Source organism: Saimiri boliviensis, chromosome 8, assembly GCF_048565385.1.
Source record: "Saimiri boliviensis isolate mSaiBol1 chromosome 8, mSaiBol1.pri, whole genome shotgun sequence".
Lineage (NCBI taxonomy): Eukaryota > Metazoa > Chordata > Mammalia > Primates > Cebidae > Saimiri > Saimiri boliviensis.
In genome coordinates this window covers 92,732,299-92,759,443 of record NC_133456.1, presented here as the reverse complement: position 1 = coordinate 92,759,443, position 27,145 = coordinate 92,732,299, and the positions used below count along the sequence as shown (strand labels likewise).

Below are 27,145 nucleotides of genomic sequence, written 5' to 3'. Positions count from 1 at the left end.
ATTTCCTCTATTTTATAAAGAAAACTGGAGATTAAAGAGGGTAAGCCAGTGAGCCAGGGGTCAACCTCTATCTGCCACTTCCTTCAACACCCAGATCAAAACTGTCTTCCTCCAAGAAGCTGTTTGCCCACCCCAGCTCTGGGCAGGCCGCGGATCTGGAATGCCCCCGTGCTTCTCCATGCCGACTGTACCTTTCTCTTGTTGTTGACCTTGCTCTAACTGTGGTGCAGGCAGTCTCACCCTCCAACCAGAATATAGGCTCTGCCTGGGCAGTTTGTACTGTTTTTCCTTTGTGTATCACCACATGGCTAATAAACACTGAACCAAATATTGGGACAAGGCCTCAATCCTTTCCCCCTTTCCAGAACCCCTCAGCCTCTAGGAATGCCGCTGAACAATTAAGCAGAAATGTCAGATAACATGTGTGCCTTGCTGAATGGGAAACAGGTAATTAATAGCAGTCTCCTTGGTACATTTCACTTCCTGGAGCTGACGCCTTGGGCTGCTTGAGATGCCATTGTTGATCTCCAAAGACAAAGGGGTCTGCCTCAGAGTACTCATGAAAGCAAGTCACCTCTGCCAGGCAACCTTCCTGACCCTCATTCGTCTTTGCTGCCTGACATAACTGTTTTCTTGTCTCCTGTGCAGTCCCTGAAGTCACACCAGCAAACGTCAGTGGTGGCGGAGGCAGCAAATCTGAACTGGTTATAACCTGGGAGGTAAATGAATCACAGAATAAAAGGAACATAGATGTGTCGAAGCTATTTTATTATTTTCCTCCCTGTTAGACATAGCGTGAAAGTTTCCTCCTCTGTTTTTAACGGTGAAAATTCATGAGTGCAGGCTCTCCCTCTCACGTAGCTAATGGCTAGCAGGAAAGACACCACTTGCCCATCCATCGTTGAGGCAAGTTTTAATTCGATCCATCACAGTAAAAACAATCATGAAGGGAAGACAACACAAGTTAAATAAAGAAAGAAAGAAGGCTGTTTCAGAGAAAACCAGTTTTTCTTTTCTTCCTGAATTGCTGCATGGCCAATTGATTTAAAACGTCTGCCAGCAATAGATTCGGTGCACCAGCACAATTTCCTGGCAATTGGCTTTGCTTCTAGAAGGGACCCTCTTTTAGGAGGTAGTTTTTAAAACAACCTGGAGGAAAGTTAGTCACCAAGTTATTAAAAATTGGCTTTGAAAGAAGAGGTGGGAGCTTTAGAAAGGTTTTGTGTTTTTGAAAGATTCTAAACAACAGCTCCAGAAATTAAAATCTTTTATTTACCCAGAGCACAGCAGTGAAAGAAATCACTCATCCCTCCAGCTGAACTCTTCCCTCTTAGAGAGAGGATCTTCAGCCAAGATCAAAAGATCAGTGAGATCTTTTGTCTATTTGGCAATGGAGGGAGATTAGTATTAAAGGATACGTGTTGGAAATGTTGTTTTTCAGGAGAACAATGTCCATTTTTTTACAATCATTTCCAACCATGTCGGAACTGGGTCTGCCCCATCAAAGAGCAAACTCTGGACTGCAGATCTTCATTACGTTTTCAACCCTGCCCAGTACTTTGTAACTGCTTAAGATAGACTGACTGACTACAAGCCCTAAATTTAAAAGACTTTTAAGAAAACCTCAAATAAGATGGGTCGAGAAGGATGTAGACAAGAACGTTACAGGGGAAACAAAAACGATTTTTGCATTTGACTCAGACTACTATGATTTCTGAAGACCACTTCCCTTCTTTCCCAGACAGTCCCTGAGGAATTACAGAATGGCCGAGGCTTTGGTTATGTGGTAGCCTTCCGGCCCTACGGTAAAATGATCTGGATGCTGACAGTGCTGGCCTCCGCTGACGCCTCCAGATACGTGTTCAGGAATGAGAGTGTGCGCCCCTTCTCTCCCTTTGAGGTTAAAGTAGGTGTCTTCAACAACAAAGGAGAAGGCCCTTTCAGTCCCACCACAGTGGTGTATTCTGCAGAAGAAGGTATGGCTTATGCTGCCTAAATCATTGCTTGTTAATATTTCTTCAATTCTTTTTTTTTTTTAGATGAATTTCGCTTTTGTTGCCCAGACTGGTGTGCAATGGCATGATCTCACTGCAACCTCCACCTCCCGGGTTCAAGCGATCCTCCTGCCTCAGCCACCTGAGTAGCTACGATTACAGGCATGTGCCACCATGCCTGGCTAATTTTGTATTTTTAGTAGAGATGAGGTTTCTCCATGTTGGTCAGGCTGGTCTCGAACTCCTGACCTCAGGTGATCCGCCTGCCTCAGCCTCTCAAAGTGCTGGGATTACAAGTATGAGCCACCGCACCTAGCCATATTTCTTCAGTTCTAAAATGTGGATTTTAGGATGTACAATCAATTTAGCACGGTACATATATATTGAAGGCATACGTGATTTGAGAAGAAGATAATATAAAAAATTTGGTTCATTGTCCACCATGAATCTCTTGAAAAGATAGCAGCTGCTCTGTATATGAAAACACATAGCTATCCATTATCGATTCCATTGCTAAGGACCAGAACTGCTGGTACTATATAAGATCTTTGTATCTATCTACATGTTACATTACTTTCAAAAGAATTTTATTTTTGCCTTTAAGTGAATATCAATATATAATTTACATTTCCTTACCACTGGTATTTTCATAAAGCATATTGTGCTTATAATTTATTCTCACTTATTAAAGAAAAGAGTAAGTCATGAAACAGTGTGACTGTACTCATTATCATCCATACCTTCATTATGTTTAACATTTCCCACACATTATTACCACTTCCATGTTATCGTTGCTCTCAGGATGCCTCTCACACAGTTTTCATTACCACTGGAGTTTGTCTATGTTGTTTTAAAGATGATGCTGAGAATGAGACCATGTGAAAACATCTGAAAGGTGAATCACTGATTTAGAGTCAGTGAAGATGCAATAACTTCTTCCTGATTAGAGACATCATCCCCTTAGATTCAGTAGCCCTCCATGATCTAGCTGCTGACTTTCTGTCTCAGCTCCTGGTGCCTTTCCCTGCGTATTTTATGTTCCAAACATTGCCAAAGGATTTAAAATTATTCAAACAAGCTTCGGCCTTTGCATAGGCTTCAACTTCTCTTAGATAATAGTTCATGTCTCTGGATTATGAAAATGAGAGGAAAAGGGGAAAAGGACAGTCAGCTGACTTTACCAAGATTCAGGAGAGCTGAGTAACACTTCAGGTCCACACTGCAATGTGTATGATCTTGGATAAATCACTATACTTTCTGGGCCTCAGCTTCTTTGGCTGCAAAGGAGAGTCTAGCCTGACTGTTTCCCAATTTCAGTTATTTTTGCCAGATTTCTGTCATAGCTGTGTACCATTTGTGTGTGTTAACATTTTTCTTCCAATAGACTTCCTTAAAGAAAAATTTAGTGGCCAAGCACAGTGGCTTATGCCTGTAATCCCAGCACTTTGGGAGAGGGATATGGGAGGATAGCATGAGCTCAGGGGTTTGAGGCGGCCCACCTGGGCAACATAGCAAGATACCAGTCTCTACCAAAAAAAAAAAAAAATTAGCTGGGCATGGTGGCACTTGTGTGTGCGGTCCCAGCTACTTGGGAGGTTGAGGTGGGAGGATGGCTTGAGTCCAGGAGGTCAGGCTGCAGTGAGCCGTGATTGTGCCACTACATTCCAGCCTGGGTGACAGAGTGAGACCCTATCTCAAGTAAGAAAAGAAAAGCAGTTTAGCCATGTTGTAAGCAATAACATTTGTGAGATGCTAATTAAGAATGATCTGTGTGAAAGGAATTGCTAGCTGTGAAAACTTGGTACTTAAACTTAAGTAGTTCTCTTCTACCCACACCTAAATTCAGAACCCAAATACTGGACGAATATTCACGACCACCAACTCCGGCTATTAATCACTGCTCCTCTGTAAATGACTTTGGCTTACAATCATTAAGGACAATTCGATAACCATGAATTGTTTTACCTTATAATGCCAGTATCTACAAACCCATCCTAATATAGCTGATAGAGTAATAACTACTTCCATATGCATCTACAGAACCCACCAAACCACCAGCCAGTATCTTTGCCAGAAGTCTTTCTGCCACAGATATTGAAGTTTTCTGGGCCTCCCCACTGGAGAAGAATAGAGGACGAATACAAGGTTATGAGGTAAGCAAGAGAGAGATATGCCTTCAGTCTGAAAGAGGACTTCATCCCTGGGTGAGTCCTCCAAATCACATTCTTATGGGAAAAGACCCACATTTGCATTTAAGGGCATTGGTTTTAGGCCTGGTTTTCAGCTGAACACTAATGGAAGCATTGAATACTCAGCTGTAAGACTACCCTTTTTCTGTGTTATACTCTAGAGATATTTTTCGAAGTATATGAAAATCTAATCATTTATGAGATGGTTGGCAAAATGAGCTGTGACTTCTGATATGCCCAGCATCGCTTGGACTCAAAACAAACATGGGTAAAAAGAAAATAATGAACAAGGGTTATATCGATGTACTATCTCACTACGAAGCTAAGGACAAAAGAGGAAACCTTCTTACTGTGTGGATAATTTCTCAGGATATACAAAGTCCTTTGTCCTGAAAGCTCTGCCCGTGACGTGGTATAGAAAACTAACTCCATCATAAGAATCTGCGTACAAAATTACCTGATGACATTGGAAATATCCCTATCGAGTATGGTTTCCAAGGTCTTTTTGTTTATTTCTTAGGTTAAATATTGGAGACATGAAGACAAAGAAGAAAATGCTAGAAAAATACGAACAGTTGGAAATCAGACGTCCACAAAAATCACGAACTTAAAAGGCAGTGCGCTGTATCACCTAGCTGTCAAGGCATATAATTCCGCTGGGACAGGCCCCTCTAGTGCAACAGTCAATGTGACAACCAGAAAGCCACGTAAGAACAGACTTGCTCAGAAATATTTTGGGGGTTCATCACACATATCCCAAGTTTATTCCCTCTCCCCACCGCCCAGTGATCATTTGCATACTAATTGGTAGCACGTGGATTCAAATTTCCTTCAGCATTTTAACTGAACATTTTGGAATGCCATGCAAAATTCATTGCTCTAGAGGACGGAAAGATAAATGTTTTTCTCCTCACTGGGAAGGGCTACTTCTTTTAGCTATAAATGTTAGGCGACCAAGTGAATCTTTTTCCATTTGCAATGCTGTATCTCATCAGATTTTAGTGACCTTGAAGACACGTATTAGTGCAATAGCCCATTAAATTGCCTCCACTCTAGAATTCTAGTAAGGAGATATTCCTCAGAATCCATTGAGACTTAATAATCTGTGACTTCGTATATCTTAATTTTTTTTATAGCACCAAGTCAACCCCCCGGAAACATCATATGGAATTCATCGGACTCCAAAATTATCCTGAATTGGGATCAAGTGAAGGCCCTGGATAATGAGTCGGAAGTAAAAGGATACAAAGTAGGTAATTTCTTCTTTGCAAAGGCACTTAATCCTGCGTGCGGGGACAGTCTCCTCCGTGAATCACACAGTTGTCCACGTTGTCAGTTTCTCTCGTGATGCTCTCCTTCCCTCTAGGAATCGCCGCCTCCAACATGGCTTGATCTGAGTTGTGTAAATAGTCTATGGCAACTGGTCAGGATTTAATCACCTTAACATGAGGCTCAGGCAGCATTAATCAGAAATGGATAAAGACCCTGTGTTTTGGTCTCCAAAGATACCCTGAAGAAGTACCTTTTAAACATTTCTGTTGTCAGCTTTGTTTTGTTCTTGTCTCAGTTGAATTTTTTTTACTCAACATAGTAACCTCCCAGTATTACCAATGATTAATCATTTTTGTTCATATGTTTCTGTAGTCAGGAAGAGTTATATAAAGAAAAAAAAAAAGCAGCAAGAATTGGAGAAAATGTTTATCTGATCCCATAAATGTTGGCCCGTCTTTAATGAGAACATGTAAAGAACATGTCTGTAGCTTTGTTGCCACAATTAAAAAGGGTTATCAATATCTTGGCAAGGTTTCCAGCTGCCTATTGCTACCTAAAAAACCAACCCAAAGCTAGGGGCTAAAACAGCAACAAAGTATCATTTTTTATGACTTTGCAATGTGGATAGGGTCAAAATGGGCATACTTTAGGACTGGAACAAGTAAGACACGTCTTCACACACTTCTGGCATCTCAGATGGGATAGGTGGGAAAGCTGAGGCTAGCCAGTGATCACGTTCTCCGTGAGACCTCTCCCCACGGAGAGGGACTTCCTCACAGTATGGTGACCTGAGGGTAGTCAGACTTCTTACATAGTTTCCAGCTTCGAGAGGAAGAAACAGAAACAAGCCCTTTTAAAAGCTAAGGAAGAAACTAGCTACTGTGAGGCCAGCTCAGATTCAAAGGCAGGGAAAATGGATTCTAACTCCTGGTGTGAGGAGCAGCATGCATGTGCAGAGAGGGAAGGAACTGATATAAACCAGACGCACGTAAACCAGAGCATGCATTGTGAAGACTGACTGCATTGAGCAGGCTGTGACTGCATTGACAGAAGACTGCATTGAGAAGACTGACTGCACTGAGAGAGGATTGCATTGAGAGCATGCACTGAGAAGACTGCATTGAGAAGACTGTGGCCAGGAGGCTGACTCAAAACATCTGAAGAATGAATGAACTGAGGATATGCCGCTGGGTACAAAAGCCTCAGAAGCATGATAACGACTTCACATATTTGAAGGGCTATTATAAGGGATGACATGTAGAATTTTTCCTCGTTTCCAAGGGACAAAACTATGGCCATTGGGTGAAAGCGACATGGGGATAAATTGTGGCTCTGTTTTGCCTTCCAATAATCAAATCTTGTAAAAAACGGACCCTCAGAGGGTTCCCCATCACTGGAAATAATCAAGCATTACCTGCATCACCACCTAAAGAGAGGTTACAAAGGGAAATTTAATATGGGCGTTTAATTTATATGGCATTTTGTTCCCATTCAGTCCTAGAATGTTATGAGTAAACAACTTTTCAAAAGCTTTTGAGAAAAATCATTGGGTAATGCTGACGATGTTCTTGATCTCCAGTGGTTTTGTATTAATTCTTAAAAAGAAAAATGGTTATTGCAGTTTTGCAAGTTCCACCATTCTTATTACATAAGAAAGAGTATACATCTGGGAGTGGTGGCATGTGCCTATAGTATCAGCTACTTGGGAGGCTGAGGCAGGTGAATTATTTGAGCCCAGGAGTTTGAGTCCAGCCTGGGCAATGTAGTCAGACCCTGTCTCTAAATAAAAATAAATAAATAAAATGGAAGATTATAAAACCAAACCTAGGATTTTGAAATTTTTTCAGGCAGAAGAGCTTGGAAGTCAACATTTTCAGGAATCTTGTGAAATGGTCTTTTATCTACCCCAAAATAAATGAAAGTATGGCAAAATCACGTCTGCTAGATAATATAAATGGCAGAAGGATGCTGGGTGGGAACGCCAGCTAACGACAGTGCTGCTGTCAAAGCATACCAGCTGCTACTAACTTTCAGCCTCTGTTGCCTTGTGAAAAAGTGGGCACAATGCCCTAGATATGCCAATGTTTCAAAAGATGGCAGCAAAAAATGGATTGTTATGTAAAATCTTCTTCCAATTTTAAATTGTTGGCCACTCTTCTAAATTTGTTTTGTTTTGCTTTTAAACAACACTTGAGGCAGTGGAAGGCAGACCACATAAAATTGCTATGCAGTCTGAATTAAGCCTGCAGGCTGCTGGCCTGCAACATTTTTGTACAGAGATATTGAGAGTAGTACATAGGTAGTGCTGTCAGGCACTAGTGAAAGAACCTGGTATTGGAACCACCATCTTCCAGTAATTTGCCAAAATGACGAACACCAAGGGAAAGAGGAGAGCCACCCGATATATGTTCTCAAGGCCTTTTAGAAAACATGGAGTTATTCCTTTGGCCACATGTATGAGAATCTATAAGGTGATATTGTAGACATCAAGGGAATGGGTACTGTTCAAAAAGGAAGGCCCCACAAGTGTTACCGTGGCAGAACTGGAAGAGTCTATGGTGTAACCCAGCATGCTGTTGGCATTGTGGTAAACAAACAAGGGCAGGATTCTTGCCAAGATAATTAATGTCCGTACTGACCACGTTAAGCACTCTAAGAGCCGAGATAGCTTCCTGAAATGCGTGAAGGAAAACGATCAGAAAAAGAAAAAAGCCAAAGAGAAAGGTACCTGGGTTCAACTGAAGCGCCAGCCTGCTCCACCCAGAGAAGCACACTGTGTGAGAACCAATGCGAAGGAGCCTGATCTGCTAGAACCTATTCCCTATGAATTCATGGCATCATAGGTGTTAAAAAAATAAAAGACCTCTGGAGTGTAAAAATGTTTCTCTTCGTTGAGTAGAAATATGGTGTCCTCTCCTCCAAAGAACTATTTAAAGCAAATTTTAATTGCATCCAAATTCATTATGTAATGTCTTTACTGTTCAAATTTAATGTATTTCTTGCTGAAAGACGTGAGGTAGTTTAGTATGCAACAGATTACCTAGAAAACAGCCAGGTATTATGTATGAAATATTTGTGCTGGTTTGAAGATAGTCCCTCTAAATCATCAAGAAGAAATAAAATAATTTATCAAACAAAAAAAGAACCTAGGATCATTAGAAAGTAGTAAGCAAAACCAGAGCTGGAATTGGCATTTGACATAGAAGGTGGCAAAGCCTTGAATAATGTGACTGGAGAAGCACCTGGAAGACCCTACCTGTCATGGGCTATTTTTCTTCATCCACATGGCACAGTGACTTTATTCCACTAGTAAACATTCCCTACGAACTCACCTACAGAACTGTCACTTGGTCTTTTTCTAAAACTAAACCCTTCTTGGAAGGTCGTATAATATGTAGCAGAAACAGATAGGAGTCTGAGCATGGTAGTGCACACCTGTGGTCCCAGCCATGGAGGCTGAGCTGGGGGTGGGGCATCAATTGAGCCCAGGAGATCAAGGCTGCAGTGTGTCATGATGATGCCCCTGCATTCCAACCTAAGAGACAGAGCTATACCTGTCTAAAATTAAAAAAAAAAAAGAGATAGGAAACCCTGTTTTGGGTCCTCCGTTGGCTGTGTGACTTTAGATAAATCACTTATACTCTCTGGGACTGCATTTACTCTTTTATTAAAAGAGAAATTTCTAGTGTCTTCATTTTTCCCTGACCATTTGCATATCCCCTATATCCTTAATCAGCCACTCTGCTTTCAGTCTTATCTTACAGGCTTTCCCTGATAGACAGAGATCCCTTCATTTACAAGATTTATTGTTACTATTTTGAGACAGAGTCTCCTTCTGTCGCCCAGGTTGGAGGGCAATGGCGCCATCTCAGTTCCCTACAACATCTGCCTCCCAGGTTCAAGTGATTCTCCTGCCTCAGTGTCCTGAGTCACTGGAACTACAGTCATGTGGCACCAGGCCCAGCCAATTTTTGCATTTTTAGTAGAGATGGGGTTTCACAATGTTGTCCAGGCTGGTCCCGAACTTCTGGCCTCAAGTGATCAGCCCACCTGGGCCTGCCAAAATGCTGGGATTACAGGCATGAGCCACCACACCTGGTCTACTCACAAGATGTTTTACAGTATAATACTTTCCGTACTCTTGGGTAATTGTATTTAACTAACTTGTGAATCCCCAGACTGGGGGCTTCCAGAGGACAGTGCCTGAATTGTCACTATTATTTTTCCAGCCAAAGATACATTCACTATAGTTGTATTAGAATGGAGACTTCATGTCCTAACCTCCTAAGTGATTAACCTCCTAGTGTGAAATAATGTAAAAGAGTTTATCTGATCAGTTTTATCTATGACAAAAGAGATATGGGGTGGGATAGGCTAGAAGATGAATGAGAGAAGAGAAGACTAAAAAGAAGAAAAAAGAAGGCAAGAATAAATAAAGACCAGGCACGTTGGCTCATGCCTGTAATCCCAGCACTTTGAGTGGCTAAGGTGGGCAGATAACTTGAGGTTAGGCCTGGCCTGTGTGTGTGAGAGAGAGAGCACGAGAGAGAACAGACCTTTACAACTTTTAATTTCTGACTTAGGCTAACGCTGCCTGATCACTTTGACATTAACCACCATGAGAAGAAAGCAGATATGATGTGGGCAGAATTGATTTAACCAAAACAAGGGAGAGAGTGAAAAAAAAAAAAAAAGAAAAAAAATTTCCTTTCAGGTACACCTGTTAGAACAGGGAGAGAAAGCACAATAAAAATGTAGAAAGTTTAAAGACTCCCTGGGAATTACATACATTCCATGGGTGAACTTTTAACTAGGTTTGAAGCTTCTTTTCAAGTTACCGCTGAAAGAAAACTAATGGGCCAGGAGCTACCTGAGCTATTTCAGGCAACCAGGCAAATGTTAGCTGGGCAAGAAATTCTAGAGATTATCTAGGCAAACCTCTCACTTTACAGATTAGAAAACTGAAGTCCATTGCGTATAGTGACTTGGAGTGCCTTCAGCTATCTCAGGGACAGGGATCAATATGCAAGCTGATGTTTGCTTCATGAACTGTGTCTAGAAGATTATAAGCATTTTTAGAAGAAAATTGGGTGATGATTATTATTTAGTTGTCACTTTATACTCATGCTCCCTCTCAGAAACTCTCATGAGCCTTGCCTTGTTAGCATCTTTCTAAGAAGGTCCTTCTGACATTTATTTTCCAAAACACTTTTGCAGACATCTAGAAGATTCATTTGAGCAGAATGGAATCAAGCAGGATATGTGATGAGAATAATGCAGGTCAAGAAAAACACAAAGGCATCTCACCTTACAGCAAAGATCTGCTGGTCTTGGTGTAGGACTTAGAGAAACGACTTTTATTTATATAAGAAGGCGCAGTGGCTCATGCCTGTAATCCCAGCACTTTGGGAGGCTGAGACCGGTGGTTCACCTGAGGTCAGGAGTTCACAACCAGCCTGGCCAACATGGTGAAACCCCATCTCTACTAAAAATTCAAAAATTAGCCAGGCATAGTGTCAGGTGCCTGTAAGCCCAGCTACTTGGGAGGCTTAGGCAGGAGAATCGCTTGAACCCAGAAGGCGAAGATTGCAGTCAGCTGAGATCACCACACTGAACTCCAGCCTGGATGACAGGAGCGAAACTCTGTCTCAAAAAAAAAAAAAAAAAAAAAAAAAAAAAAAAAGATTAAAATAAACTATTGGAACAAATTAAAACTAGAAACTCAGAACCATTTCAGATCTGTGCAGCAGACCAGCTGATGCAACCTATTTGAACCACGGATTGACATTTTTTTTCAAGTGTGATTTTTTATTTTGGTTCATTGTATTTTCTAGATCTAGACTCCATCTATGATAAATATTAGTGGCACCTCTAAGGGACGGAAGTGATGGATGCCTATCAAGTGTGTGAAATGCTACAGAAACCACATGTGGGCCGGACATGGTGGCTCACGCCTATAATCCCAGCATTTTGGGAGGCTGAGGCAGGCAGATCACTAGGTCGAGAGATCGAGATCACCCTGGCCAACATGGTGAAACTCCGTCTCTACTAGAAAAATACAAAAATTAGCGTGGTAGTGTGTGCCTAGCTACTGGGCAGTTGAGGCAGGAGAATCATTTGAACCTGGGAGGCGGAGGTTGCAGTGAGCCGAGATCATGAGACTCTCTCTCAAAAAAAAAGAAAAAAAGAAAAGAAAGCACATGTGTTGGCAGTGGAGAGAGTGGCTAACAGGGTTAGACCAGATGGTAGGAGAGGACACTTTCCTAATTCATCTTAATTTCCATCCAGCTCAGTCACTCCCAGCTCTTTTGAGGGATGGTATTGTAGGAGCCAGACACCCTACACCCCCTCAGCTAGACCCCAAGGAAGGTCACTGTAACTGGCTATGCATTTTGAATTGCTGCATATTCATGTGAATGTTTAGAGATACGTAATTATCCACAGGTTCTATATCCTCAGATTCAACCACCTGTGGATCAAAAATAATCAGAAAAAGCCTACAAAAAATAATACAATGAAAATGATGCAGATTGTAAAAAACAATAGAGCATAACAACTATTTGCATACCATTTACATTATATTAGGTATTATGAGTAATCTAAAGTTGATTTAAAGTATACAGGAGGATATACTTAGGTAACCCACAAATTCTATACCACTGTATATCCAGGACTTGAGGATCCACAGATTTTGGTATGTTAGGGAGGTCCTGAAACCAATTACCTGAATTAGGAAGGTACCAACAAACAAGTGTGTGTGTGTGTGCGCGCGCGTGTGTGTGTGTGTGCGCGCGTGTGTATGTGTGTGTGTGTGCGCGTGTGTGTGTGTGCGCGTGTGTGTATATGTGTGTGTGCGCGTGTGTATGTGTGTGTGTGTGTCCTCGTCCTCCCATGATATCTCACTTCCTATGACATCTCAGGAAACTTTCCCTAGTGTCACTTTTAGGATGGGATTAGAGGCCGAATAAAAAGTGGATCTGATTACAATGGAAGAGTTGACCTTTGCTAGAGAATTTGACCCGTTAACTATGGCTATTGTTTTTCTCAAACTGACCCTTTCCAAATTAAGTTTTCTTCAAAATACCAAAGGTGTTGGGGTGTGGGTTTATTTTCCTTTCTCTGCTAAGTTGTCTGGATTCTTTACATATAAGCTTAGGTAGATAGTCTAAATAAGAAGCTGACTTTAGAAAGTTTGAGGCCCTGAATATTTTGTCAACACAAATCCTTAAGCTACTTATGACATTAGAGCTAAAAGGAGAGTATCACAAATTAAACTACCTACAGAGCCAGGCAGATAACATAAATGAGTTATGTTGACTCAGTACATTCAGAAACTATACGCTAATACACATACAAATCAGTGTTCCAATTCATCTTAACTTTATTTTTTAATTTGATTTTTATTTTTTTAATTTTGAGACAGAGTGTCCGTCTGTCGCCCAGGGTGGAGTGCAGTGGTGTGATCTTGGCTCACTGCAACCTCTACCTCCTGTGTTCAAGCAATTCTTCTGCCTCAGCCTCCCAAGTAGCTGGGACTACAGGCATCCACCACCATCCCTGGCTAATTTTTGTATTTTTAGTAGAGACAGGGTTTCACCAAATTGTCCAGGCTGGTCTTCAACTCCTGAACTCAGGTGATCCATTCACCTTGGCCTCCCAAAGTGCTGGGATTACAGGCGTGAGTCACCACGCCCTGCTTCTTCTTGACTTTATAGTAACTCATGAAGTAGGTCCAGTTGTTAGCTATAGTTTTACAGATGAACAGCTATGGTACAAAGTTTAGTGACTTGCCTTTGCCACAGCTGGTATGTTGAAGACCCAGGATCTGAATACAGCAGTATGGATCCCAATTTCTACATTTAACCATTCGGTTCTTCTGCCTGCCAGCAATAAATAAATATAGTAATTGATAGCAAAGTACTACAGGGGAAAAATAAGCCAGAGTGAGGGGAATAGAGAAAGCCATGGAGAAATTTATTTTTTTATATAAATGCCAAGGAAAGCCACTTTCAAGTGGTGAGATTTCAGCTGGGCCTTGGCAGCTCTCTGGGAATGTCCCAAGTACCGCAAAAACGGAGGTGCAAAGGTCCCAAGGTAGGCATGTGACAATGTAGCAAAATTGGAAGTGTTGGAGACTATCACCAACGGTTGTACAGAATGAGACTTCTCAACTCCAGCTAGTTGTTTCCAGACAGGAATGCAGACTGCTGTCTTAGCCTTTTTTACTCTGGACCCCACTTTTGTAGAATCTTACTCGGGAACAGAATACCTAAGACTGGGCAATTAATATGAACACAAGTTTATTGACTCACAGTGCTGGGAGGAAGAAGGAGGGAAACAGAGGGAGAAGAGAGCTGACTCACCCTTTTATAACAGTACTAATTCTATCTGTGAGGATGGAGCCTAATCACCTCATGGCCTAATAATCTCTTAAATGTTCACGTCTTAACACTTTTTTTTTTTTTTTTTTTTTTTGAGACGGAGTTTCGCTCTTGTTACCCAGGCTGGAGTGCAATGGCACGATCTCGGCTCACTGCAACCTCCACCTCCTGGGTTCAGGCAATTCTCCTGCCTCAGCCTCCTGAGTAGCTGGGATTACAGGCACGTGCCACCATGCCCAGCTAATTTTTTGTATTTTTAGTAGAGACGGGGTTTCACCATGTTGACCAGGATGGTCTCGATCTCTCGACCTTGTGATCCACCCGCCTCGGCCTCCCAAAGTGCTGGGATTACAGGCTTGAGCCACCGCGCCAGGCCTATCTTAACACTTTTAAAGTGGCAAATTTCAACATGGATTTTGGAGGGAGAAGCACTGATAGCACAGCAACCAGTGTGGCCATATCTTCCAGTTTTTCAGTAGAACCAACAAGTTTTTAATGTATGGTTTCTTGGTTTTTAAATATTCAAATCTAACTCAAAAAATATATATATATAACAGTATGATGGCCAAATAATATATGCAGACTGGTTATAACCCATGGGCCACTAGTGTTTTACTGTCTAATTCCCTTGGTTTGCATTCCCAAAGACAGAGACCAGAGAGGTAAAGAAATTTGTCCAGAGCCCTACAGGTGGTAGCCAAGCTAGTGTTAGTTAAAAATCCAGACTCTGTGGCCGGGCACAGTGGCTCATGCCCGTAATCACTTTGGGAGGCCGAGGCAGGCGGATCACCTGAGGTCAGCAGTTCAAAACCATTCTGACCAACATGGTGAAATTCCATCTCTGCTAAAAATACAACATGAGCCAAGATGGTGGTGCACACCTGTAATCCCAGCTACTCAGGAGTCTAAGGAGAGTCTAAGGAGAATCGCTTGAACCCAGGAAGTGGAGGTTGTGGTAAGCTGAGGTCATGCCATCGCACTCCAGCCTGGGCAATGAGAGTGAAACTCCGTCTCAAAGAATAAAGAAGAAAATCCAGGCTCTGGAGCCAGATTGCCTAGGTTTGAATGCAGGGTCCATCACTTACTAGTCATGGGACCTGGGGCAATTGCTTAACAACTCCAGGTCTCAGGTTCTCATCTTTGAAATCAGAATAATAACATTGCCTTCCTTAAGAGATAATCCATGTAAGCATTTAGAACAAGCTTGTCCAACCCACGGCCCACAGGCTGCATGTGGCCCAGGATGGCTTTGAACATGGCCCAACACAAATTCATACACTTTCTTAAAACACAATGAGCTTTTTTTGTGATTTTTTTTTTAACTTCATCAGCTATCATTATCATTAGTGTATTTGATGTGTGGCCCAAGACAATTCTTCTTTCAATGTGACACAGGAAAGCCAAAAGATTGGACACCCTTGATTTAGAACATACGGGGTTCAGACATTCAATAGTGGAAGTAGTCAATAATATTTGCTGCTATTATCATTATTCCCGCAAATCCATTTTTTCCCATTTTCCATGCTAGATTATATCAAATGCAAGGACAGCCTTCAAGTCAATCAGCTCAATCAAATGTTTGGTGTAAATAAAGGTTTTACAGGACTTTATTTAGGTTCTGCTGCAGTCCCTAATATTGTAAGACTGATAAGCGGTGCTGATAAGAGGGCTGCTTTTTCCTGGAAGTGTTTCTTTTGGATTTATATTTGAAACAAGTTAAATCCTCTGAGCTCTTGCAAGGACCAGAGTTAAATCAAAGCAGCAATTTATTCCTCAAAGCCAGATGTGACCTTGCATCCCATCAGCCAGCCCATTCTCCTGGAGGGCTGTGATGAGAAGGTTTGACACTCCTGAATGTGCCTGAGGATTTATTTGTGCCTAATCATTAGCAAGAGGATGCTGAGTCTGATACAACTGATGCTGTGGAGAAGAGGGGACACTTATGAATCATTCTACCTTAAGGAAATTGTGTTTTCCACCTTGTATTAGAGAGACATAAATTAAGGTGATGAAATGCCAGGGAACAAATGGGCTCTAAACCATTCTAAGGGAATTTTATGAATTTCACTCTGTATGGCTTTTGTCTTGAGACAGAAGAGTAACCTTATGTCTCTAACTTCAGCAGATAGGAATTTATAAGGGATCTTAGGGAAGGATGAGCTAATCTTGTGCTTCTCAATGTGTGATCCCTGGACCGGCAGCATTGGTATCAGCTGGGAACTTGTTGGAAATGCAAAATTTCAGGTCCCATCCCAGAAGTAATCACAAACTCCAGGAATGGGGCCCAGCAATCTGTGGTCTAACAAGCTCTCCAGGTGATTCTGATCACACTTGGATTTGAGAACTCATGTAATTCATCTAATCCATAATGCCTGTACCATATTAACATCACCTGATGACCTTAAAAAAAAAATACAGCTTGGATCCCACCTCTGTGTAGTCTTAGGCAGGCTAGAGTGGAACTGGAGTGGGGTTTCTGACCTTCTCTGATTGTCTTCTGATTGTCTCTTCTGACAATCAACACTTTGAGCTAGAGAATCCTTTGTTGTGTGACTGCCCTATGTACTGTGGAATGTTCAGCAGCATTCCTGGTCTCTCTACCCACCACATCAGTAGGACATGTTTTGACAAACACGCCTGCAGACATTGTCAGACACTTCCCTGTAAGGCAGAATTGCTCCCCTGCCCCTCCCACCCTGTTGAGAACCACTGGGTTAGAGCATAAGTATTTTACAAGCACCCCAGTGATTCTAACATGTAGTCGGGACTGAGAACCACTGACCTCATCCAACCCTGTCTTTTTAATTGTCAGAGGAAACTGCAGAGGATGAGCTTAGGGGTTCTATAGGTAAAGGCACACTTTCCCAGATCTGTATATTTTGTTCCTAATTGGACTCCATGCCAATCAGAACAGGCAATCCCAGGCAAGTGAATGTGTTTTTAGGAGAGCTAGTTGGCCATCTCATCAAGTGAATCCCACCCCAAACTCAGAACCCATGGGAGGACCAAGTTGAAAACAAAGATGCATGAGGGGGACTGTTGCCAGCTACAGATACATCCAGGGTAACAGTGATTACCTCTTTGCCACCTAGCCCCACAAAATGGGGTTCCAAAGGGAAGGAATAGGGGAGGGGTTACTACTCTTGCCTTTCAGATATCTTCTCCCTGTGCTGAAATGTCCTGCCTCTAAAAGAGTCATGATCATAACTTATTGTGCCTGCCTCGTGCTCTAATCTTTGCCATGTATGTTCTCTGATTCTCTTCAAGCCTTCAGAGATATGATTTCTTACATGCTTCCTCTAAGCTAGGCCCTCACCAGATTCAATCTTTGTGCAATCTTTTTTTTTTTAATTTTTAATTTTTTTTTTGAGATGGAGTCTCACTCTGTTGCCCAGACTAAAGTGCAGTGGCATGAGCTTGGCTCACTGCAACCTCTGCCTCCTGGTGCAAGCGATTCTCCTACCTTGGCTACTGGAGTGGCTGGGATTACAGGTGTGTGCCACCACACTCAGCTAATTTTTGTATTTTTTGTAGAGACAGGATCTCGGCATGTTGGCCCGGCTGATCTTTAACTCCTGACCTCAAGTGATTCACCGACTTCAGCCTCCCAAAGTTCTGGGATTTCAGGCGTGAACCACCACATCCAGCCTGCTTGTGCAATCTTGAAAACACTCCAGAAGAGTGGATATTATTCTTCCTATTTTACAGTTGACTGAAGTGAAGCTCAGAAAGGTGAAGTGGCCTGTGATCACACAGTGGCCAAGTTTATTCTGATGCCAAAGCCCTTGACGTGTAACAGAGCAGTGTACATCCTTCAGGAGCTACTCACATTTTCCCAGATGTGTCAACTGCACCACTGAGAGGCTAGGCAGTAGGCAGAATCATGTTGCTAACACCCCTGTTGTAATATCTCTTCACCTTTTTCCTTGGAATAAAAAGGTAGCTACAGTCATGGCCGTCACCTCAAATGAGCCTTCCAAATGCAGATGGGCAGCCAGACAACCTCCACATCCCTGCATCTTGCTGGTGGTGCCCAGAGGTGAAAACAAATGAAGGCTCCATCTTTGGGGTCTTTGTGAAGACAGCAGGTGACGCCTGTTCTTTCTGTATTGGCAGGTCTTGTACAGATGGAACAGACAAAGCAGCACATCTGTCATTGAAACAAATAAAACATCGGTGGAGCTTTCTTTGCCTTTCGATGAAGATTATATAATAGAAATTAAGCCATTCAGTGATGGAGGAGATGGCAGCAGCAGTGAACAAATTCGAATTCCAAAGATATCAAGTGAGAACGCCTTTTTTTCCCCCCTTTTCTCCTGCCTGTCTTACCTTATCAGCCTTCCAGATGAGTCAGGGCTTGAAAGACATTCAGCCTAAAGAAGACTTACAAATGGAGAACACTAAGCCCCCTTCTCCAGATGTTTGCTGGCCACAGGCAGTTTCATGCAAAAATCAGTTTGCCCCCACCAATCTACTCAGTTGCTAATCAAAAATCAGGTTAAAGCAGCCCTGAATCAGTCACTAAGAGTTTCCTTGTCAACCCTTGTAGTTTGCATTGCATCTATACAATTACAGTTTAGAAAGTTAAAAGCATGACTCAGTCAGAAGGAACAAGCAAAAGCATTGTTAAGTATGCTGTAGCAGTTTTTCTCCAGTGAAACAGTGTATGCAGTTCAATGTCTTGGAAATATTTTGGATTCATTATTTATTTTGAATAGGTATATGTAACTTATGTGCATCAATGTATCTATCTCTATAGTCAAGATTATTTTCACTTTCAAATATTGTTGAATAGCGTGAGAATAGCATATTCTTTTTGAGCAAACATTCAATTCTGTTTTTACAAATAGCACGTTTGTAAATATCTTAGCAGCATATTATTTTTTGCTGTTTTGTGTGATCTCATTTGTTTAAAGAAAAAAGCAAATCCATGGAGACAGAAGTGAGGTCAGTGATTGACAGTGGCTGCTCAGTGGGGAATAGGGGTTTAATGGTACTGGCTCTTCATTTGGGATGACAGGAAAGTTACGGAGCTTGATAGTGGTGCTGGTTGCACAACATTGGAGTATACTTAGTGCCACTGAATTGTACGTTTTAAATGAGTTAAAATGATAATTGTGTTCTGTATATTTTGCAGCAATAAAAAAGGATCGTTAGGTATCTAAGTGTAGATTTTCACAGGCTTTCAGATTTAGCAGTTTAGAAATTAGGGAAACAGTGAAGGCTGGAGATAATAAATTTTCAAGACATCAGTAAAGAGGTGATATTTTAAATGATGGACAAAATCCTCACCACTGTCCTGTCTTTTATCCATGTGATGTCCCTCTGTTAAATTGTGATATGCCAGTGTTTCTGGATGGGGTTCATATTTACTGCATGTTTTTTGCATACAAACACGAAAGGTATTTTTGTCTCAAAACTGGGGACAGTTGGATTGTACACGTCACATACAAAGCCTCTAACTTCTGTCAAAAGGGAGCCAGATTTTTGGTGAGATGTGAAAGTAATCTCCAGGCTATCAAAATACAAGATTGGGGTTTATTTATCTCCATTAAAAATCCCACTTTATACTTCATACTTGCTTCTCATTGCAGGGATTGGTATTTTTAGGTAGACTGATGATTCCTGGTTTTATTCATTACAGAAACATATATTAAGCAATTATATTTGTGTAGTTATTAGATGACAAGGACACAGCTGTGAGCCAAACATGATCTGTTCCTAGAGATTTTTCATCATATTGATCAAAGCGACCTTACAAAATTGAAGAACTCCCAAATGACAGTTGATAGCTTCTTACTATGAAAAGTGTAAGGCCTATAAGAAAATGTAAAAAAGGACTGAGGCTATTTTGTTGAGAGAAAAGGGGTAGATTTAGACAGGCATGGGTTTTAACCCCAATGTAGCCATTTACTAGCTGGGTGATCTTAGACAAGTTATTTTATTTCTCTGGGCCCAAATTATTGCATCTATTAAGTGAAGTAATAACAATACCTGGCCTTCATCCAGTTTTTGCAAGGTTTAAGTGTCATATTCATCTGTGCCTAGGCACAAAGATAGAATTTAAAACTGAGTACCAATTTTCATTTTGTTGCATCATTGACATAGCATGGCATTTATCAGTATTGTTACTAGTAATATTGAAGTTTATTCTGACATTAGATGGGGACATTCTCATTTTACAAATGCTTTGACAGAGGTACAGGGCTGTCCGCTACCCTACTCCCAGCTTCATAGCTAGGCAGTCATAGAACTGATATTTAAAAGCCGTTAAGAAATCATCATTTCTAGTAAAATCAATGCAGTTGTGTTGTTTCAAAAAGCCTGGTGGCCCCTCTTTTCTTTGAAGCCAGGATGGGTCTGTTCTGAGTGAATTTGTTCTTTCTTTACAGATGCCTATGCAAGAGGATCCGGGGCTTCCACTTCAAATGCATGCACGCTGTCAGCCATCAGTACAATAATGATTTCCCTCACAGCTAGGTCCAGTTTATGACAAAAGTTATCTAAAGGACTTACTGTTTATAATATAAGCAACATTTAGCTAGTTGTTTTGAAGACACCCAGTACTAAGTAATATTGTTGTTCAAGTACATCTTATTACTGGAATAAAAATGTTTTTTGCTTCTTTAGGAATGGCATTATACAGTAATTCCTCAAAGCAAATCTAGCTTTGTCTGAAGTTTCTTTGGAAACTCTGCAATGCACTGAAGACATCTGTAATATGATGTTACCAAAGCAGTTTACATATGTCCTTATATGCATATTTTTTATTATATATTTAGTGTTTTATAGAATTTTTTAAAGTTAACATATAATGTAGATATTAATTTTTCCTCGGCTGTAAAATGCTATGGGCAACAGTATCATGCAATTATGATTTGAAAATATTTCCTTTAAAGACAGAGTTTGAAATTCATCTTGGTAAATAAATTGCAAATTACTTGTACAGTTTTACAAGGATCTTGTGGCAGAACAGTTGAAGACTTGGTCTATAACTCAAGGCTGCTGTATGCAAATTACTCTTCAAGTGGTTAATGCATTGAATCAAGTCCTTTTGACATATACAATATGTTTTCTCATGCCGTTGTGAATTTTGTTGTTCAACACAACTTGAGATGGTTTTCAGGAATGGCTGCAATCTCAAAAGCTAAATTTACTGCCCAAGAGGCACCTTGTGCAATATTCCCATCCCTGAATTTAGCATTGTACAGTAAGATTTTCTTTACACTCAACTAAGTTAGCATTGTCTTTGTAGTAGCATTATCTTAGACATTAAATTTAAAGTAAAATATCCTGTAGTAACATAGACCAAAAGTTACTATAGTTAACCAAGTCTTTCAAAGGATAAAAGATAATTTTATTATCTTTAACTGTATCTATTTTGAATGTAAATTTTAAAAAAGTAATTCTCTGTCAATGGATTCCTAATTTCTTTAAAAATTTCTTATATATATTATGTGTATCTCTGTAATAATAGAGCCCTCCTTTTGAATCAAAATTACATACGGAGTTTGGAAGATTTCACCTATTTCAACAAATAGTTGCTGCAAGAGTTTTTAATCTGACTATAAACGATCTTTAGTACAATTGTATGGTTCCTTGCTGATTCTGTTTTGCAACAGGTAGCCTAGTTGCTTTCTACGCTTTACCTTCTAAGTCTTAAAATCACACATTGGAAAATGAGAATATCAACAAAACTGTATTCTTATGAAAAGAACTATTTGTTACAATGGGAAAGGTTTTGTAAGCCAGTGCTAGTGGAATAGTGACATAAAAGGCAATGAAATTTTCTATAAACATTTTCACATGTAAACACGCTGCCACCTTTTCTTCTTTCTCAGAGAACTCAGATTTGCTGTAATTTGTCATTTTTGCTTACAAAAAATATAACTTAGTTTTTCAACCTTCTAGTTATATTTATCCAATAAAATCATAATCAGGATTCCATTTGTGTAAAAACTAGGGTGGTAACCGGAAAAAAAATATTGTCAGTATTTCAAGCTGTGTTCCTTTCTTAATTTAATATGATTACTCCTATGTTAAAATAAAGTGAAATTTAAAATCACATGCAAAAAAAAAATCAACAAAATAATAAAATGAATGAAAAAAAGATGACACCCCAGGGAGTTCCCAACCCCAGTGTAAATGATATTTACCAGTGATCTAGCATATGTAATCTTTTTTTAAAGGTATTGTTAATAAATATTCTCTCATTTGTAAAGATACTTGTCTTTTGGGAGCATTTTTCCTTCCTGCCTGTCAGGGAATTTGTTAGCTTACCCTTGTGCTAGTTACAATTTGGGATTATCGAGGGACTGAAAAGTCTCTACCCAAATCTAGATGACCCAGAGCTATTCCTTTGGAATTGACAACCCTGAAGACACCATCATTTCAAATCCTCTTTGGAAGTAAAGAGGGTCCTAATTCACAAGTAAATGTCCTAAAGATGAATATTTTCTCTTGATTAGCTAAGTCTTTTGTATATTTACTCTATCTGTTGTTTCCCTCACTCCCATTGCTAAAAGGATATGTTCTAAACTTTATAAACTTGAGCATTTAAGCACCCCCCCACCTTTTTTTTTTTTTTTTTTTTTTTTTTTTTTTTTTTTTTGGAGACAGTCTTACTCTGTCACCCAGGCTGGAGTGCAGTGATCTCTGCTCACTGCAACCTCTGCCTCCCAGGTTCAAGTGATTCTCCTGCCTCAGCCTCCTAAATAGCTGGGATTACAGGCACCTGTCACTATGCCCAGCTAATTTTTCTATGTTTAGTAGAGATGAGGTTTCACCATGTTAGTCAGGCTGGTCTTGAACTCCTGACCTCAGGTGATCTGCCCACCTCGGCCTCCCAAAGTGCTGGGATTACAGGTGTGAGTCACCGCACCCAGTCTTTAAGGCCCTTTTTAATCCAAAACAACTTAACTGTGTCTCCAGTTACGCTGAGCCCTCCCTGACCCCTGAAGACTGCTTGCTTTTGGTCTCACCTCTGTGCCTTTGGTCTTATGGCTGCCCCTTCCTGAAATGCCCTCTACATCCTTCTCTCCCATCCAAATCCCAGCTGTCCTAGGGTAGATCCAGCCCCAGTTTGTCTGCAAAGCCTTCTCATGCTTCAGTCCTTTATGACATTCTTCCTCTGAATTACCTGCAACCCCTAGCAATACCACTCATTTAGTAATTAATCAGAAACTACTTTTGGAAATACCTTGTACTGTTATCTTGCATTTTAATTTAACTCCTGTATTGTTACTTACTTTTCCTTGTATGTATGCCTTGTCTTCCCAACTAGATTGTAAGCTCCTTGAGGGCAGGGACTTTGGTCTTATCTTCCATGTACTCTCCATAGTGCCTAGCACAGTGCCTTGCAATAAATACTCATTGATTAATTGATTGAAGGGGTCTTTGAAGTAGCATTTTGCATCAGTTGCCTACCTGTGTGCCATAGTAAACCAACCAGGGAAGACTGTGTCACTACTTTTGTGATGAGGTGAGAAGCATTAAAAGACCTGGCTTCAAGTGCAGTGATTCATGCCTGTAATCCAAGCACTTTGGGAGACCAAGGTGGGCAGATCACAAGGTGAAGAGATGGAGACCATCCTGGCCAACATGGTGAAACCCTGTTTCTATTAAAAATACAAAAATTAGCCAGGTGTGGTGGTGCGTGCCTGTAGTCCCAGTTACTTGGGAGGTTGAGGCAGGAGAATTGCTTGAACCCGGAGGCAGAGGTTGCAGTGAGCCAAGATCACACCACTGCACTCCAGCCTGGGTGACAGAGGGAGACTCTGTCTAAACAAACAAACAAACAGGCCACTCTGCGGGTCCAGGCAATGGGAACTTTGGAGAGTCTTTTTGGGGTGCTGTTGTGGGGATGAATCAGTTTCTTTTCCAATTTTGATATCGTTGTGCTCAATATTCAGATTCCTGGAAAGTGTCTAATCAATTCCATTTGAGTTCCACAGCCAAAGTACCTTGATCAGACTAAGTCTGTACTCATAGGGGAAAGATAAAGGAAAATTAAGATGCTGTTTTCCAAAAAGAGAAGAGAAGAGATACTAGGTTGGAATAAGTAACAGATTTTGTATGCTTAGCCAGCCAAGGGGACTTTCCTAGGCCCCTAGCCCAAGTAATACACTCCAGTGGAATGAATATATTGCTCCTAGAGGTCCTTTTCTGAAGGAAGAGCACTAGGAAAATTTGCTTTGCTCGTTTAACCTTTCCAAGTGCTTACTCCTACCCTCTTTTTGTGTGTGTGTGTAATTCCATTGTGATTTAACTGTATGAAAGGAAATTCTATTCTGCCAGATATTTGAATTCTCTCAGTGTGCCTACTTTCTAGAGAGCCCACACATGCTATGTACAAAGGACCTTGCCATGGGGGCAGAAGACATGCATGATAAGCTTCATTTCTCAGGTAAGCTCTGAATTCTTCCATTCTGTGAGGTGGGAGGTGCACAGGTTTTGATATTGAAAGAGAATGATTATGTTATTCCCACCACCAAAATTGTGGTTGTTTATATCCAGGAAGCAATATTAAATCCTGATTAACCTTTTCCCAGTCTCGTCCACCACCTTCCCTTATGACAAATATGCTCAAAGAATGTTGAGTTATAAAAAGTGTGTAAATCACACATAATTAGCAACAAACATGTTGTGCAGTTTTAAAAGTAATCTAATGTAATGTAATCAACCAACAGGTGATTTTTGTTCACCAAATTGGATTATCGATGCTGCTGTTCCCCTCCATTAACACTGATAAAGAAGTGACTGTTATTTTCCTGTTGTTACAATTAGCAGAATGTTCTGACTAAAATATTATGTGTCTAACCACAGCGATTTGAAAGGCAAGCCTCTAAAATCAATAGTCAATCTGTGGACATACCCTGGATTTTTCCATTACAAAACGCCAGACACTGAGGCCTTACAAAGGCAGCCTAATCCAGAGACTAAGAATGTGGATCCTGGAGTTTGGCTGCCTGGGATGCATTGTAAGGTGGCTACTGATTAGGGAGGAGAAAGTTTGTAAAGCTCTAAATGCATGGCTCTCCAAACAGTGATGGTTTTATCATTCATTATTGTTCTTTCTCTCAAGGGACTTTACCAGACCCACAGATATAGGCTGTGGATGCTTATCATCACCAAAATGAGTGGAACTTGGCTGGCACATCCATTATCACCTTTTATTTAAATATTATCATTTCTTAATATAAATTTTAATATTCAATAATTTCAATAATACAATCAACTAATTCAAATTTAGTCAGTAGGGATCCCATTCAGATGCCAGGTTCTGCACAAAGCCTCCCTCAGCTTCCTCATCTGGAATTGATGTTGCATTTCTCTGACTTCCAGGGCATGGGGTCAGTACTCACTCATGTCAGTCATCCCTTTGTCCCTTGTATTTAAATCATTCTTGTTGGTATCTTCTCCTTTATTACTATAAGGGAGCACCTCAGCTCCCTTATAGTAATATAGCACCTCACTATACAGAGCACCTTAGCATTGGCATCTGGGTGAGACTTCTCACTGTACTCCGGGGCACCAGGCCGGTGTGCCTCCCATCTCAGACCTAGAGGGAGGAGAATATCTGGCACCGTTTCCTGTGATTTCCCCAGGTCCCCTGCTGGAGTGTGGTTACTAAATGCAAGTCAAGCTGCCCAGTCTGCAAAGAGGCCCCTTTTCCCCTTGTGCTAAATGGGCCATACAGATTAAATGTTCCAATTCTGCAACTTGACTGTAAACTACAATATTGAACAGAGCTCACAGTTTAAACAAAATTGGCCACTATTCTTTATCACCAACAGTTATGGGCTGCGGTAGATTAGCAGAACTCTAATGATATAGATCACATAGAGAGAAAGCTTTTTTTTAGAAAAGTTCAATGATACGATAGATCTGAAAGTCTGGAAATTAGAAGGCAGAGCTACTTAAATATAGATGTGATTACATGTGATATCCCATTCTCTGTAAACTGGGCTTTTGCCACAGGTCCTTATTAACTGTTATGAGTAACACAAACTATACCAGGAAATAGATATGTCTTAGGGCTTTACCAATTTGTTTTTCTAGTTTTCAAAGTGCTCTTCACATGAATAAGGGGAGGACACAGGTTTTTATTCTTTTTTCATTTAAGAAATGGAAGCAAAGAAGTGATATAAGAAGCCCGAAGTAACAGGGAATTAGAAAGGCAGAGCTGGACACAGTGGCTCACACCTGTAATCTCAGCACAGCACTTTGGGAGGCCGAGGTGTGTGGATCACATGAGGTCAGGAGTTTGAGACAAGCCTGGCCAACACGGTGAAACCCCATCTCTACTAAAAATACTAAATTAGCTGGGCGTGGTGGTAGGAACCCGTGATCCCAGCTACTTGGGAGGCTGAGGCAGGAGAATCACCTGAATCCAGGAGGCAGAGGTTGTAGTGAGCCGAGATCACCCCACTGCACTCTAACCTGGGTGACAGAATGAGATTCTGTCTCAAACAAACAAACAAAAAGTCAGGACTAGAATTTAGAACTCAAACTAGTAAGTTAGTGGATTTCATACACGTGAAAATAAGTACTTAGAGAAAGGACAGGATAGAGTAAGGAATTAGACTCTGAAGTTCAACTAGGTAGGCCAGAGGAAATGGTGAAATTGGAGAATGGGATGTCTGAAGTTCAAATGCTGAAGGTGGAGAAGTTCTGAGTGTTGGCCAGGCCCAGGGCACAGCCATCTGGAGGAATGGAATAGGATAAGTTCCTGGAGAAGGTTTTAGTTATTCAGCAAGGGACTACTGGCTACTCTCTCTGTACCAGGCACTATTCTGGGCACAGAAGAATGATGTGGCATTCAGATGTGTATGAGGAAGCCAAGGCACCAGTAACAGTATTTTGTCACAATATGGAGAAATGCAATGATAATAATAAGGATAGTAAATAATGATTATGCTTATAATATGCGCCAGTCTCAGTGCAAATCAACCTACTGATTTAGTTACCATTTTTTATTCCTCTATTTTGTACACAGAGAACTGAGGTTGAGAGGCTCACATTTGTCCCTAACCACACAGTTGATCAGAGGCTGGGAATTGAAATGTTAATGGCTTTACTTTAGGGCCCTACTCCAAAACATTGGATGTCTCCATCTGTAAATAGATGATACGTAAACAATAAGGTAGATAGATAGATAAATAGATAGGCACAGGTTCCCATATAGCAACAAGAGGGAAGGTAGTAATGAGCTTCAGGCTCAGGTGGGATGATTTTTTCTGCTCTAAAGTTGCCCAGCTTCTCTGCTTCTCTTTCCTTGACTACATATAGTGTTTTGTGCGCATTTGTT

At 40.9% G+C, this 27,145-nt stretch overlaps 1 protein-coding gene across 12 annotated transcripts in view; it reads left to right on the top strand.

Annotated features, from left to right (window-relative positions):
- CNTN4 (contactin 4) overlaps positions 1–22,059 on the top strand; it is a 979,069-nt gene extending 957,010 nt beyond the window's left edge. For all 12 annotated transcript variants that reach the window (XM_074404876.1, XM_074404882.1, XM_074404881.1 and 9 more), the window contains 7 exons: positions 649–719; positions 1,742–1,976; positions 4,035–4,147; positions 4,704–4,890; positions 5,320–5,432; positions 17,953–18,121; positions 20,229–22,059. In XM_074404876.1, the coding sequence (XP_074260977.1) occupies positions 649–719; positions 1,742–1,976; positions 4,035–4,147; positions 4,704–4,890; positions 5,320–5,432; positions 17,953–18,121; positions 20,229–20,329 (989 nt within the window). In that variant the 3' untranslated portion in view covers positions 20,330–22,059. The remainder of the gene's footprint in view (positions 1–648; positions 720–1,741; positions 1,977–4,034; positions 4,148–4,703; positions 4,891–5,319; positions 5,433–17,952; positions 18,122–20,228) is intronic.
- The last annotated feature ends 5,086 nt before the right edge of the window (positions 22,060–27,145 follow it).